This window comes from Elephas maximus, chromosome 4, assembly GCF_024166365.1.
Source record: "Elephas maximus indicus isolate mEleMax1 chromosome 4, mEleMax1 primary haplotype, whole genome shotgun sequence".
NCBI classification, from domain to species: domain Eukaryota; kingdom Metazoa; phylum Chordata; class Mammalia; order Proboscidea; family Elephantidae; genus Elephas; species Elephas maximus.
In genome coordinates, this window is record NC_064822.1 from 107055831 (window position 1) to 107070926 (window position 15096).

The 15096-nt window shown below is 40.3% G+C and overlaps 1 protein-coding gene across 6 annotated transcripts in view; it reads left to right on the top strand.

The window, feature by feature from the left end:
- Positions 1–15096, top strand: part of SCN8A (sodium voltage-gated channel alpha subunit 8) — a 232298-nt gene that overhangs the window by 59763 nt on the left and 157439 nt on the right. For all 6 annotated transcript variants that reach the window (XM_049883169.1, XM_049883171.1, XM_049883166.1 and 3 more), the window contains exon 2: positions 14591–14920. In XM_049883169.1, coding sequence (XP_049739126.1) covers positions 14645–14920 — 276 coding nt within the window. In that variant the 5' untranslated portion in view covers positions 14591–14644. The remainder of the gene's footprint in view (positions 1–14590; positions 14921–15096) is intronic.

The following is a 15096-nucleotide window of genomic DNA, read 5'->3' on the forward strand; positions in this document are numbered from 1 at the left end:
CTCTTTCTTTACTGAACAAGAAATTGTCTTCATTCCCCAGTTGAGCTTAGCAAGTATGGCTGTGGCTGAATATAGTCTATAGGTCAGTAGAGACCATTGACAACTTGCCTTCATTCGTCTTCTGTACGCATGGTATATTGATACCCCTTAACTACATTTTATATCCACATTTGGATTTTTTTAATCAACTGACAAATGAACGTTTTTAGGTAGTGTTTGATGTCACTGCCTGCCTGCCAACAATTTATTTCCACAATGTTGTCATTGTTCAGCAGGATTTGTGCAATTGTTTGAAGTTTTCTTTTTAGATTTTTATCTACAAGTAGTTCTCTACTTATGACAGGATTCTATTCCGACAGCTCCATCATAAGTTGGTTCTGATGCAAGTCGAATACCTTTTTTTCCCCATTGTTATTGCCTTTTGTTATCAGTATCTTTATAAATCTGATCTTTGAACATTTGCACGTGAACATCTGAGAATCATAACAGCAAATTACACATTGTATATAATACATATTACAATAAGATGTACAAAAAAAAAAAAAAAGACGGTGGTAAGTGTGGTTCCTGGTAACTCGAATACATCTAAGCCGGTGACAACCTGTATTTTGTAAAGATTAAGTGGAACAGAAAAAAATTAAACTGGTAATACAAGTGGTATTAAGAACTAATATTTACAGTGGACTTTCTACATGTTAAACACTGTACTTCCTTTGTCATTTAAGAAGGTCTTATAATCTTTATATGGTTGAGGCAAAGGTGAAAATTATGAGGCATTTGGTCCAAAGTGGTGAATCCCTAACCCAAATCATAAACTCATTGGACTTAAGTTCATTACCTGTATCCAATTGTGAAGGAAAAGAACAGTATGATATGAAATGCTGTTTTTGTTGTTAGGTGTTGTTAAATCGGTTCCGACTCACAGGTATCCTGTGTATAACAGAATGAAACACTGCCCGCTCCTGTGGTATCCTCACAGTCATTGATATGTTTGAGCCTATTATTGCAGCGATTGTGTCAATCCATCTCGTCGAAGGTCTTCGTCTTTTTCGCTGACCATGCATGATGTCCTACTCCAGGGACTCCCTCCTCCTGATAACATGTCCAAAGTACATGAGAGGAAGTCTCACCATCCTCGTTTCAAAGGAGCACTCTGGCTGTACTTCTTCCAAGACAGATTTGTTTGTTCTTCTGGCAGTCCATGGTATATTCAGTATTGTTTGCCACTGCCATAATTCAAAGCAGCGATTCTTCTTCAGTTTTCCTTATTCGTTGTCCAGCTTTCACATGCATATGAAATGATTGAAAATACCATGGCTTGGGTCAGGTGCATCTTAGTCCCCAGAATGACATCTTTGCTTTTCAACAAACACTTAAAAAGGTCTTTTGCAGCAGATTTGCCCAGTGCAGTACATCATTTGACTTCTTGACTTCTGCTTCCGTGTGTGTTGATTTGTGGATCCAAGTAAAATGCAATCCTTGATAGCTTCAGTATTTTCTCTTTTTATCACAATGTTGGTTATTGGTCCAGTTGTGAGGATTTTTGTTTTCTTCATATTGAACTGTAATCCATACTGAAGGCTATAGGCTTTGATCTTTATCAGTAAGTGCTTTAAGTCCTCTTCACTTTCAACAAACAAGGTTGTATCATCTGCATATCACAGGTTATGAAATGCTAGATGTATCCATTTCTTTTCCTTCAGTTATAATTAAGAGTTCTATAAATCTTCGGTGTGTACAGCTAATTCTTCCTCTTCCAACCCCTAACCATATTCCTTCATATGGAGGATTTCTCCTGTTCCCACCATGCCCAATAAATGCTTATGGGAGAAAGTTCAAAGTGAGAATTTCTCATCTGTCTCTAGAGTAGTACCTAGAAACCTGCCTTGAGACACTTTTGATAAAGCAACTTCTTAAGTGTTTTGGTTTTCCTAGGAGTAATCTTTAATTGACATGTTAATTGGCATTTCCTTTCTAGATGTTAAACATATGCTAGTATACCATAGTTTGGTTCTCTGGAAAACATGGAAACAATCAAGTGAAAAACAAGAAAACCTCTGTTCTCTCTTAAGCCCATTGCATGGGGAGGGAGGGAGAGGGACTAAGTAGCTGGAGAGGAGAGTATCAGTTTTCCTGTGGAAGGGATACACAGGTAATCAAGGGTGAGATCTAATGTGCGTCTTGAAATTGGGGCAAAAGGAAGTAGAGAACCAGTGATATAAAAAAATGAAGCCCTTTTCAATTACACAGCAATGGGCAAGAAAAATTGTGTTGAAACTTGAAGAGAAGAAGAATAGATGTGGGGACAACAATCATAATCTACAAAGAGTTTATCACATAGAATATAAAGGAGAAAGGGTTCATTTGCCTTGTGAAAGAGATAAAAGAAACATGGAAAACAAATTTGATGGAAAAAAATTGCTAATGGAGGGAGTGGTAAAGTAGAGAACAAATATGACTTGTACTGTCTGTAGGGCCAGGGAGATTGAAGTCTAATGACATAATGATTGGGCCGTGTATTGGGAACCAAGTAGTTGTATGGAAATACAGACAAGGTAGAAACCTATCTTCATTTTAGGATGATGGCGCCTGCTTAAAGAAGCTTTTGGATCCATTTAAAATCATTAAATCATTGATTCTGACTTCATTTATATAGGACAAATTCTTACCTAAGACTCTTGATTAGCATTTATAGATCAAGATATTCAAGTACTCAAAGTCTATGGGCTTCACAGTTACCTTCTGATAAAATTACTTTTCATGGATGTGCTTAATCTTACATTTATAACCATATTTTAGGCCTCTAAAGTAAAAGTATCCTATAAATAGATGATTTATAGGTTGCTGTGGGAAGACATGTATGTAAGTTAAAAAAGAGCAACTATCCTTTAAAGGGTTGGGAAGAGATCAGTTATTGAAAGTCAGAGACAAATAGTTCAGCTTTGGGAAAACATGACGGGAGTAGAGCTTAGTGAGAACAAACTTCGGAGTGCCCTGTTGTTACTTCCCATTGAGTTGACTCTGGCTCATGGCGATCTTATGTATAACAGAATAAAATGTAGCCTAGCTAGGTGAAAAGCCAGCGAATGCACAGGGTGGCCATCAAGTACCATGGATGCTGATATTCACCAGGGTGAGGATGGGGCATAAGATCTGGTAGGAGGGAGAGCCAGATTCTGATGTGATCAAGGGAGGCTTAAGACTGTAACTTTTCATGTTTAAAATGATTAAAATTAAGGTTTGACAAAATTGTTTTTATTTCAATTTCTAGAACTGTTATATGATTTTCCAAAATGAAATCTGTAAGTGACAAAGTAGAAAATTGGCAGCCTTGCATTTAGTTGTCAGTAGAGGAAGGAGGGGCCCAGAGAGTGGGGACAGTGTAAACTCTATCCATCTGGCTGCATTTCTCTCTTCTCCTATGATAAGAGCCACCCACCTTCCTCCCAGCCCAGAACTGCTCCCCTGGCTAATTCCAAATGAGCTGTGTATCAGCATGCAAAGAGCTGGCTTGCACTCCCCAAGAGTCTAGCTATATAGTTCTTTACCACACTTCTTCTCTTCTTTTGATTCTTGTTATTAAATCTTTCCCGTGAGATTCAGAACAGCATCTCCCATTGCCTGTTAGAAGTCTCCCTTTAGATGTACCAGAGAACCTCAGACTCTGCATGTTCAAAACTGAAGTCATCTTAACCCTGGAACTATGCACCACATCTTATTATATTCCCTGTCTCAGTGAATGCCACTTCCTTTCATCCATTTGCCCCTGACAGTCTAGGCATCTTGCTTGATTTTCCTTCTATCTGACCTCTCACCTTCACTTAGTCAATAAAACTCTTTGTTTTGTATGCTATCCCTGTGCGGCCGCCCAGTTGAGGCCATTCTTACCTCTCAACTGAATTACTACTACAGTCTTCTACCTGGCCTTCCTCTGATCTTGACTCTCTTCCACTTCATCCCACCCTGATCCATTCTTTACACTGTAGCTAGAATAATCTTTTTAAAATATAACTTTGATCAGGTCATTTCCTATTTAAAAGTCTTCTCAATCTCCTAATTGTCTACAGGATAAAATCAAAACTCCGTCCTGTGATAATAGGGCTCACCTTCCTGGTGTAACACCTGCTTATCTGTTAACTAATATTCTGAAGTCCACTTATATGGAACTGTTTGCAGTACCCAACTGGCTTGATCTTCCCTGTCTGTGGTCTCTTGTATATGCTGTGTCTTCTTTATACCCATTTTCCTGCTATCCTCGCCCTACCAGCTCTCTGAAGGGCTATTATTTATCCTTTAGGCTTTAGAGAAGAGTTCATTTTCTCCAGAAAGTCTTCCCTGATCTCTCCAAACTAGATTAGGTGCCCAGCTTGCATGTTTCTGTAAAAGCTTATTTTACTTTATTGGAGGATTTGTCATACTGTACTCTGCTTGTTTACTTACCTTTCAGTGCCAGAAGAGTGTAAGGTTCCTGAAGACAGGTACTATCTTGATCACCATTGTATATCCAGAGTACAGTTTGAGGCATGTAGTAGGAGTGTAGTAAATGTTTCTGAATGAATGTTGACATCAGCTTTTCTCAAAATTTTGTGGTTAGTTACAGTGATAAACCACTTTGGTGTCTGACATTGAAGGTTAATTAAATTTAACACATATTTGGGGGCTTACTGTACGATTGTATTTTTTGGTTCAAAGTTGAAGAAATGCTAAGATAAGTTAGTGATGGTTCCTCCCCTGAAGATGCTGAATGTCTAGTGAAAGAAGCAGATATGTAAACATAATGAAGTTACTGCGTGCTGCAAGAGCCATGGCAGAAATACAACTAATATGGTATGGAAGCACAGAGAAGGAAACATTAATTCTACAGCGGGGATTACCAAAACAGCGTCAACAACAAGGTGACATTTAGGCTGAGTTTGAAGGAAAAGTAGGAGTTTATTAAGATTACTACAAAAGTTAAAGAAAAGATGCAAAAAAAGGCCATAACATGTTCAGAGAATGGTGATTGGTCCAAACCAAAAAAAAAAAAACCAAACCCAGTGCCATCGAGTTGATTCTGACTCATAGTGGCCCTATAGGACAGAACAGAACTGCCCCATAGAGTTCCCATGGAGAGCCTGGCGGATTCGAACTGCTGACCCTTTGGTTAGCAGCCGTAGCACTTAACCACTACGCCAGCAGGGTTTCTGGTGATTGGTCCAGTGTTACTAAAACATAAGGCCTTGAGTTGGGGGGTAGGAGGAAGAGCTAGGAGATATAACTGGAAAGTCTTCTGCTTTCTAGGACCTTATGAGAAACATAGACAACGCCCTCCCCCCGCCCCACAAGACAGTCAAAGGGCATTTACAATGCAGCATTAGTTGAGACTTACAAATAGGGAGGTGAATAATTTATTGAGGTTAATCATAAAAGTTTTTTTTTTTTTTCCTTGAAGCTTTCTTGAAGGCATTAAAAACCTTTTTATTGTGGAAAATTTATTATGGAAAATGTCAACAATATTTAAAAGTGGAAAGAGTAGTACAGTGAACTCCCATGTCTTCAACGTTCAGCTTCAACAATTATCAATTCAGGACCAGTCTTGTTTTATTCATACTTGCCCCACTTCTCTCCCCTCTCCTCAGTGGATTTTTTTTTTTTAATCTTTTTTAATTGTACTTTAGATGAAGGTTTACAGAGCAAACTAGTTTCTCATTAAACAATTAATACACAGATTGTTTTGTGACATTGGTTGCCATCTCCATGACATGCAACACTCTCCCCTTCTCAACCTTGGGTTCCCCATTACCAGCTTTCCTGTCCCTTTTTGGAGCAAAATCCAGGTATTGTAATTTTATCAAAAATATTTCAATTTATATTTCTAAAAGTTAATGTCTTTAAAAATGTAACCATTATATCAGTATCACATCTAAAAATTGATAATAATTCCTTAATATCAAATATTCAGTCAATACTAAATTTCATAATTGCCCCATAAATATGTGTGTGTGTGTTTTATAGTTTATTGGTCTTAGGGCATTTTTAAAAAGAGGAAGAAAAGTAACGGTAGTGATATATACAAAAACCAAACCCAGTGCCGTCGAGTCGATTCCAACTCATAGCGACCCTATAGGACAGGGTAGAGCTCCCCCATAGAGTTTCCAAGGAGCACCTGGCAGATTCGCACTGCCGACCCTTTGGTTAGCAGCCATAGCACTTAACCACTATGCCACCAGGGTTTCCGTGAGATATATAAAAAGAAAAAAAAATTTTTTTTTTCTTAAGGGGAGGACAAATCAAGTTGGGTTCTAAGCAGATTAGCATTTCTGGTATCATTTGCAGAAATCTCATTATACATCTCTCTCTTTTCACTGAAGTGAAATTCACTTTACATAAAATTAACTAGTTTAAATTGAACAATTTAGTGGCATTTAGTATATTCACGATGTTGCGCAACCACCACCTCTATCTAGTTCTAAAACATTTTCATCACCTCAAAGGAAAACTCTATATCCATTAAGCAGTTGCCTCCTGTCTTAGTTATCCAGTGCTGCTATAACAGAAATATCACAAGTGGATGGCTTTAACAAAGAGAAGTTTATTCACATAGTCCAGTAGGCTAGAAGTCCAAATTCAGGGTGCCAGCTCCAGGGGAAGGCTTTCTTTCTCTGTCGGCTCTGGGGGAAGGTCCTTGTTATAAGTCTTCCCTTCTGGGAGCATCTCAGCACAGGAACCTCAGGTCCAAAGGACGTGCTCTGCTCCCAGCACTGCTTTTTTGGTGGTATGAGGTTCCCAACTCTCTGCTCACTTCCCTTTCCTTTTGTCTCTTGAGAGATAAAAGGTGGTGCAGGCCCCACCCCAGGGAAACTCCCTTTATATTGGATCAGGGATATGACCTGGTAAGGGTGTTATGATCCCACCCTAATCCTCTTTAACATAAAATTACAATCACAAAATGGAGGACAACCACAGAATACTGGGAGTGGCATAACCAAGTTAATACACACATTTTGAGGGGGGACATAATTCAGTCCGTGACACCTCCCATTACCCCTTGCCCCCAACTCCTGGCAACTACCAATCTGCATTTCATCTCCATGGATTTACCTATTTTGGACATTTCAATTATATGAAATCATAGGATATCATTATATACCTTTCTGTGAACTTTTATAGTTTATTTATGGGTCTACCCATTGTGGTCAAGTTGATTTGGACTCATAGCGACCCTGTAGGACAGTACAACTGCCCCATAGGGTTTCCAAGGCTGTAATCTTTATGAAAGCAGACAGCCACATCTTTTTCCTGTGGAGTAAGTAGCTAGTGGGTTCGAACTGCCAGCCTTTTTGTTATCAGCCGAGTGCTTAACCACTGTGTCACCAGGGCTCCTTTAAATTTTATATAGGTATTCCCAGTTTACTTCTCTCTTGAGACAAATTTTTAATGCTACTTGTTACTTTTTATTTGATCTTCCTCCTCCCAACATTTTTTTCTTGAATACAGTTGTCTACAGTGTTTCCTTAACAACGTCTCCTAGATGGCCTCTTCCTTTGATCCCTGTTAAAACTTCACCCCAATGTCAGATTTCTTTCTGTCTTTTACCCCATTGCTCTTAATTTGGATTCCTCTTTATTTGTGTATGTCCAGGGCACACCTGTCATTTTAAGGTCTTAATCTTCCTGGACAGCCTAAAGAAGAGAGCCCTAGCCACCTATTGCCCCTGACTTTGAGTCAAGTTCAGTCTCTCTTCCTGAACTCTCAAGGTTAAAAGTCAGTTTTATGGTTCCCTTATCATCTGTACTTGTGCCTCATTTTCAGCACTGTAAGAAGATGAACAGAAATAGTATTGTGATGACCGACAAGCTCATTGACTAAGAGAGTGTGAAGTCTAGTGGGAAGAGCATCGTATTGGAGGCCAAGGAACATGTGTTGCAGCTCTGCATCTGTCACTAATTAGTAGTTAGATAACCTCTCCAAACTTTAGTTTCCTTATCTGTAAAGTGGAGAAAGTTGGACTACATGGTCTTTAAGTTCTTTCAAATCTAAAAAGTATATCTTTACTTTGTTTGGTTTAGGACAATTTCTTCAGAAAGAGGAGGGATTTAAGATGGATTTAATGGGTAAATAGAATTTAGATAAGAAGGAAAGAAAGACTTCAGGGAGCAGGTATAAAAGAAAATAAAAATAAAATCCATTGCCATCGAATCGATTCTGACTCATAGTGACACTATAGGACAGAGTAGAACTGCCCCATAGGGTTTCCGAGGAGCAGCTGTTGGCTTCAAACTGCTAACCTTTTGGTTAACAGCTGTAGCTCTTAACCACTGTGCCATCAGGGCTCCAGGTATAAAAAATAGGAGGTTTAAAATAAGAAAATGAAAGTACATTTAGGAGTCAGTGAAAGAACAGTGACCAGACATTTTTCTGTTGAGTCCCTTGGGTACCTATATAGAAAAAAATGAACCTTGGTTTCTGGCTCACTCCATATACAAAAATCAATTCCGAATGGTTTGCAGATCTACATGAGAAAGGTAAAACGATAATGCTTCTAGAAAAAACAAGAGAATAGTTTCATGACCATGGGGTAAGCAAAGATTTCTTACGCAGAACAAAAACTTACTAACAGGAAAGAAAAGATTGATAGACCGAATTTCATTAAAATTAAGGACTATTTATCAAAAGACATCATTCAGAAAGTAAAAAAAAGGGAATATATTTGAAATATATCTTAGAAATGAGTTGTATAGAGTATACAAAGAACTTCCTCAATAAGAAAAATGCAGATAATTCAATAAAAAAAAAAATGAGCAAAAGACTTAAACAGATACTTCACAAAGGAGGATATCTAAATGGCCAATAACCATATGAAAAGGTACACAATATCATCAGAGAAATGCAAATTAAAACTGCAATGAGATACCACTATACTGACTCAACGGCAGTGGGTTTTTTACCCACAGGAGCAGATGAAATTAAGACTGACGTTTCCAAGTATTGATGGGGAGGATACGGTGCAAGTGAAGTCCTCTTACTTTTTTTTTTTTCTTAATAATTTTTATTGTGCTTAGCTCCTCACCAGCATCCCTCTCCAACCCATTCTCCAGTCCAATCCATGTCTGAAGAGGTGGCTTCGGGAATGGTTTCTGTCCTGGGCCAACAGAAGGTCTGGGGGCCATGACCACCAGGGTCCTTCTAGTCTCAGTTAGACCATTAAGTCTGGTCTTATGAGGATTTGGGGTCTGCATCCCACTGCTCTCCTGCTCCCTCAGGGATTCTCTGTTGTGCTCCCTATCAGGGCAGTCATCGGCTGTGGCCGGGCACCATCTAGTTCTTCTGGTCTCAGGATGATGTAGTCACTGGTTCATGTGGCCCTTTCTGTCTCTTGGGCTTGTAATCACCTTGTGTCCTTGGTGTCCTTCATTCTCCTTTGATCCAGGTGGGTTAAGGCCAATTGATGCATCTTAGATGGCTGCTTGCTAGCATTTAAGACCCCAGACGCCACTCTTCAAAGTGGGATGCAGAATGTTTTGTTAATAGATTTTATTATGCCAATTGACTTAGATGTCCCCTGAAACCGTGGTCCCCAGACCCCTGCCCCTGCTACGCTGGCCTCTCTTACTTTTCTGATAGGAGTATAAGGTAGCACAAGCACAGTGGAAAACCATTTGGCAGTATCACATATGCCTTCTTCCAATCCAGTATCCTACTTCTAGCTGCATACCAAAAAGAAATGAATGCACGTGTCCACCAGAAGACATGTACAAGAATGTTCATAGCAGCTTTTATTCTTAATAGCCTAAAACCATAAATAACCTAAATGTCAAAGTAGAATGGATAAATAAATTGTGCTATATTCATACAAGAGAATACTACATAGCAATAAAAGGAATGAGCTGCTACACGTACAACAAAGATTAATTTCATTTACATAATGTTGAACGAAAGAAGTCAGACCCCATCTTAAACGCTAGCAAGCAGCCATCTAAGATGCATCGATTGGTCTCAACCCACCTGGATCAAAGGAGAATGAAGAACACCAAGGACACAAGGTAATTATGAGCCCAAGAGACAGAAGGGGCCACACGAACCAGAGACGACATCATCCTGAGACCAGAAGAACTAGATGGTGCCCGGCTACAACTGATGACTGCCCTGACGGGAAACACAACAGAGAACCCCTGAGGGAGCAGGAGAGCGGTGGGATGCAGACCCCAAATTCTCATAAAAAGACCAGACTTAATGGTCTAACTGAAACTAGAAGGACCCTGGTGGTCATGGCCCCCAGACCTTCTGTTGGCCCAGGACAGAAACCATTCCCGAAGCCAACTCTTCAGACTTGGATTGGACTGGACAGTGGGTTGGAGAGGAATGCTGGTGAGGGGTGAGCTTCTTGGATCAGGTGGACACTTGAGACTATGTTGGCATTTCCTGCCTGGAGGGGAGATGAGAGAGGGTAGAGGGGGTTAGAAGCTGGTGAAATGGACACAAAGAGAGAGAATGGAGGGAGGAGGCAAGCTGTCTCATTAGGGGGAGAGTAATTGGGAGTATGTAGCAAGGTGTATGCAAGTTTTTGTGTGGGAGACTGACTTGGTTTGTAAACTTTCCCTTAAAGCACAATAAATAAATAAATTAATTAATTAAAAAAAAAGTCAAACCCCGAAGAGCATTTTATGTTCTGTTTAGGTGAAATGCAAGAACAAGCAAAACTAACCTGTGGTAATAGATGTTGTCATAGCCTTTTCTTTAATTGATTGGGAGGAAGCTCAAGAGAGCCTTCTGAAGTGCTGGAAATAAATCTTCTATGTCTTTATTTGGGTGGTAATTCCACAGATGTATATGTATGTACAAGATAATACATATGTGCACCTATGGTTTGTGTACTTTATTATATGTACAGTATACCTGAAGAAAGAAAGAACAGTCACCAGACCAGATGTTCATTCAGGGAAGCAGTAGAAGAGAATATTTGAAAGTATAAGGTTGTAGAAGGTCTTGAACAGCAGTAGAATAGCAGGAGTTTGGAATCTGTCTTTTAACTCTGGAGGTTTGAGAGAGGAAAATGACACGATGAAAGCAGAGTTTCAGGGAAACAGATCTTTGAAGATATGCCTGATAGACTGAGGACTGGTAGATTAATTGGGAAGCTATTGTGATAGGACCTGAAGTAGGGCAATGCCGTTGAAAATGGAAACTCTGACGGAAGAAGATTGGTAAGGCTGGTAACTTGGGTGGATAAGAACAGCAAATGATGACTGAGCAAAGGGTGACTGAGATTGCACCCTGGATGGCTGGAAAAATGATGGTGCCAGTAACAAAAATAAGAAAGCCACGAATTAGGAATCAGTTTCAGCAGTAAGAAGATGAGTGCTTTTAAATGCTTTAATGTTGAAGCAGTGGCAGATCCCTTTGAGACAACTGAGGGGCTCAGAAGAGTAGTCAGAACTGGCAATAGAAATTTGTACATCACCTACGTAGAGATTATTTTGAGTAGATGAGATCCCTAAAAGAAAGAGCGTAACAGAGACATTGAAGAAGTCCATCCCTTAGAGAAGAAAGAGGTAATAGGGGAAGAGAGAGACTGGAGTTTTGGTTAGAACCAGGGTAATATAAAACACCAAACCAAAAGCACTGCCGTCGAGTCAATTCCGACTCATAGAGACCCTACAGGACAGAGTAGAACTGCCCCATAGAGTTTCCAAGGAGTGCCTGGTGGGTTCAAACTGCCAATCTCTTGGTTAGCGGCCGTAGCATTTAACCTCTGATAATGTAGTTTCACATAAACCAAAGGAGGAGAGAGTCGGCATGAGATGTAAAGGGGGAAGGTTTAGAAGTAGGAAAAGATTGAGCATGTGATAGAACAGAGAAAATTGAGGGGACATGGTCTTGGAGAGGCAGGAGGAAACAAGATCTGAAAGCATCTTGGAGGACTTAGCCTTGGACAGGTTTACCTGTTAAGAGTCCACGTGCATGCAATTAGAGCACAAGACTGTCAGCATCTGTGACTTACTCTTGCAGTATTCTTGTCCTCCAAGTAGGGACAGAGGGTGACCTAACATTGGGAATGACTGTGGATGTGGGGACCAAAGGGTCCCAGGTATTTGGACTAATTACGGGTTCCAGGCATCATCTGTTCTGTGTGAAAGGAATACAAAAGAAGCTTTCGACATCATCCATGCCCTCTGGGAAGTTATACTCTAAGCGGGGAGGCAAGATATTCACATATGGTATCAATTGGCAATGATTAAGTGCCAGAACAAATGGTATAGGGTGTTTTGAACCCTGACTTTGTCACTTTCCAGCTGTGTAACTTTGGGCAGGCTATATTTTCTGTGCCTCTATTTCCTCATCTGTAAAATAATGATATCCACCTCATATGTTGTTCTGAAGATTAAATGATTAATGCAATTAATGCTTAGAACAGTGCCTGAAAATACTATGTACGTGATGAATGTTAGCCAAGATCATGATGAACTATAGGAGTTAAGATTAATAAAGGCTGGAGCTGATGGGAAGGCTTGTAGAGGAGTTGGGTTTTATTGGGTGCAATTCAGGCACAGATAGTAGGAAAGGAATGAGGGAAAAGGAATCCTAGGTTGGGGAAAACATTATGAACAAAGGCTTGGTATCAGTAAAGTCATGGCGTTTCCCTGTGATTTGCTTAATGGACCAGACTTTCGTGTTGGGGAGTAGTGGAGGTTGGGTAGGAAAGGAAGATGGCTAACTGATACTTGTTAAAATAAAAGAAGTATGAACCAGGGAGCCAGAGCTCTTTGGTTGTGATTCTGAGACTTTGGGCAAGTTGTGCAGTCTCTTAACCCAGTACCCAGTGCCGTCGAGTCTCTTAGGACCCCAGATTTCCTCATCTATAAAATGAAATAGACTGGGTAAAGTTTCTTGCATCTCTAAAATTTCATGTTTCATACATGAGAATGATTTCCCTGATGCCACTGTCTGTGGAATCTTTTTTTGTGTGTATGTGTGTGTATATATGTGTGTGTGCAATGTGAAACTAACTGGTTTGTGTGCAGCAAACCTGTGGTTCTGGCTTCGTTAGCCTCATCCTATAGGTGTATGAGCTGACCGGGCTGCATGTACACACCACACACTGCCTTTGCAACACTTATCAGTCACCATCACTAGAGCAATCTGGGATCTCATCAGATGGATTTATGAAAGGAGCCCTTGAGTATTTCACTCCCAAGTTATTTAAAGTTAACTCTACTACTGTTCTCTTGAGGAACCTCAAGCTTTGTGGATGTGAGCCTTGAAGTGACCCAGAGAGCTAAGCAGGATAGGAAAGAACAATCTTTAGTCTTTCTGTAAAAAAAAAATTCCTGGATTGTCGTTGTGGTGCTCACGTACAACGAATGCAGCAGGTGCATTAATTCTACAAATTGTATTTTCCAATTAAATTAAATTTCACAAAATAATTTCCTTTCTTCCCTCAGAAGGGGAAAAATGAAAACAAAAGCAAAAAGACAAAACTAAAGGAGGAAGGTAGCACCACTGGCTCTAGCTGAACTGCCAGTAAAGCCCTTAAAGCTTTCATAGTGAGACACACTTGCTGGGGTCCTTTTGCAACAGTAAAGCACTGTTGCTTTTGACATCAGGAATTCCTCCATATCAAGGTGTCTGTTTAAACACCCCAGGTCTCTGTATAAACATTGGTGGAAATGGACTTTTCTAATACCATACTTAAAAATTGTTGACTGTAGTATGGTGTCACTTCAGTTTTTCTTTCTAGGAGTGTTTGTGTTTGTTATCCAGTTCTCACTTCCCTGTCCTTTCCAATTTGAGTTGCACACGGGCCTCTCTGCTGTCTTTCAGCCTGCAGTGCTGTAGCCTTGGAGGGAGTTCTCTAAGATTCTCCTCCCATTTGCTTTTTCTCCTTGCTAAGTGGGAGGTACTTAGAGCAGCTGCCAGCCTTCCTCCCCACAAAAAAAAAAAAAAAAGTGCCTTGCATTTGTCCCTGGCAAGAGCTTGATCATTGAAGAAGATACTTCTGGGCTTTTATACTTGATAGATTTTACACAATTTAGTGCATTGAAAAATAACTTGAAACAGAAGAGCAAAGCAGATGGAAGCTATTTTATCTGTATTTTGTGCCTCCAAAGTTTTGAAGGGTTTATCTTGTTTCTAGAATCTAAAATTTGAGAAGAGTGACACTTTATCCCTGAGTCACCCATGGAAGGAAGAGTGCTTCTTTGGGGAGTGTCCTTCTAGGAGAGGAAGGTGACTTGAGTATATAAGGACTCCAGAGCTTACATAGGCCTCTGAATAGTTTAGAATAGAAGTTCCTTGAGGGTATGGAATACAACTTTGTTGTTGGATTTGGTTTATAACAGTTTCATCTGAGTAAGTAATAAATACTAGAAATTCAGGAGACCCCCATCTTTTCATCTCGCTCCCTGATCATTTCCCTTAGGAATGGTTCTGAACATCACCTAGTCTATTTGTGCCACAGATTTTCTGGAGGGAAAAATAACCATGTTATGGAAGTAACTAGACTTCCTTTGTTGTGAAGATTGTGAATACAGGTTGAGAGTGAGATGGTTTGGTCTGGCCGCTCCTTAGAGCGGTGATTGATTAACACTGTCTGTGTTGCCGTTTCTTCCAGAGCTGACCTGTCCTGGACGCAGCATAGCTAACGAAGCTGCTGCAGGATGAGAAGATGGCAGCACAGCTGCTTGCACCACCAGGCCCTGATAGTTTCAAGCCTTTCACTCCCGAGTCGCTGGCAAACATTGAGAGGCGCATTGCGGAGAGCAAACTCAAGAAACCCCCAAAGGCTGATGGCAGCCATCGGGAAGATGATGAGGACAGCAAGCCCAAGCCAAACAGTGACCTGGAAGCAGGGAAGAGTTTGCCTTTCATCTATGGGGACATCCCACAAGGCCTGGTTGCGGTTCCCCTGGAGGACTTTGACCCATACTATTTGACGCAGAAAGTGAGTTGAAGGAGGAGGAACAGCTTCAGACACCCCTTTCCTGACAGGCTTAGGGAAAATGGAGAAGTACTGCCTCTTTGCCAAGTTTGGATAAGTCGTTAACGTTTTGTTTCAGCTCTGGTTTATGGGGATTATTTTTCAATTTAATTGTTACAAAGGGTCATTTGTGGGTCTTT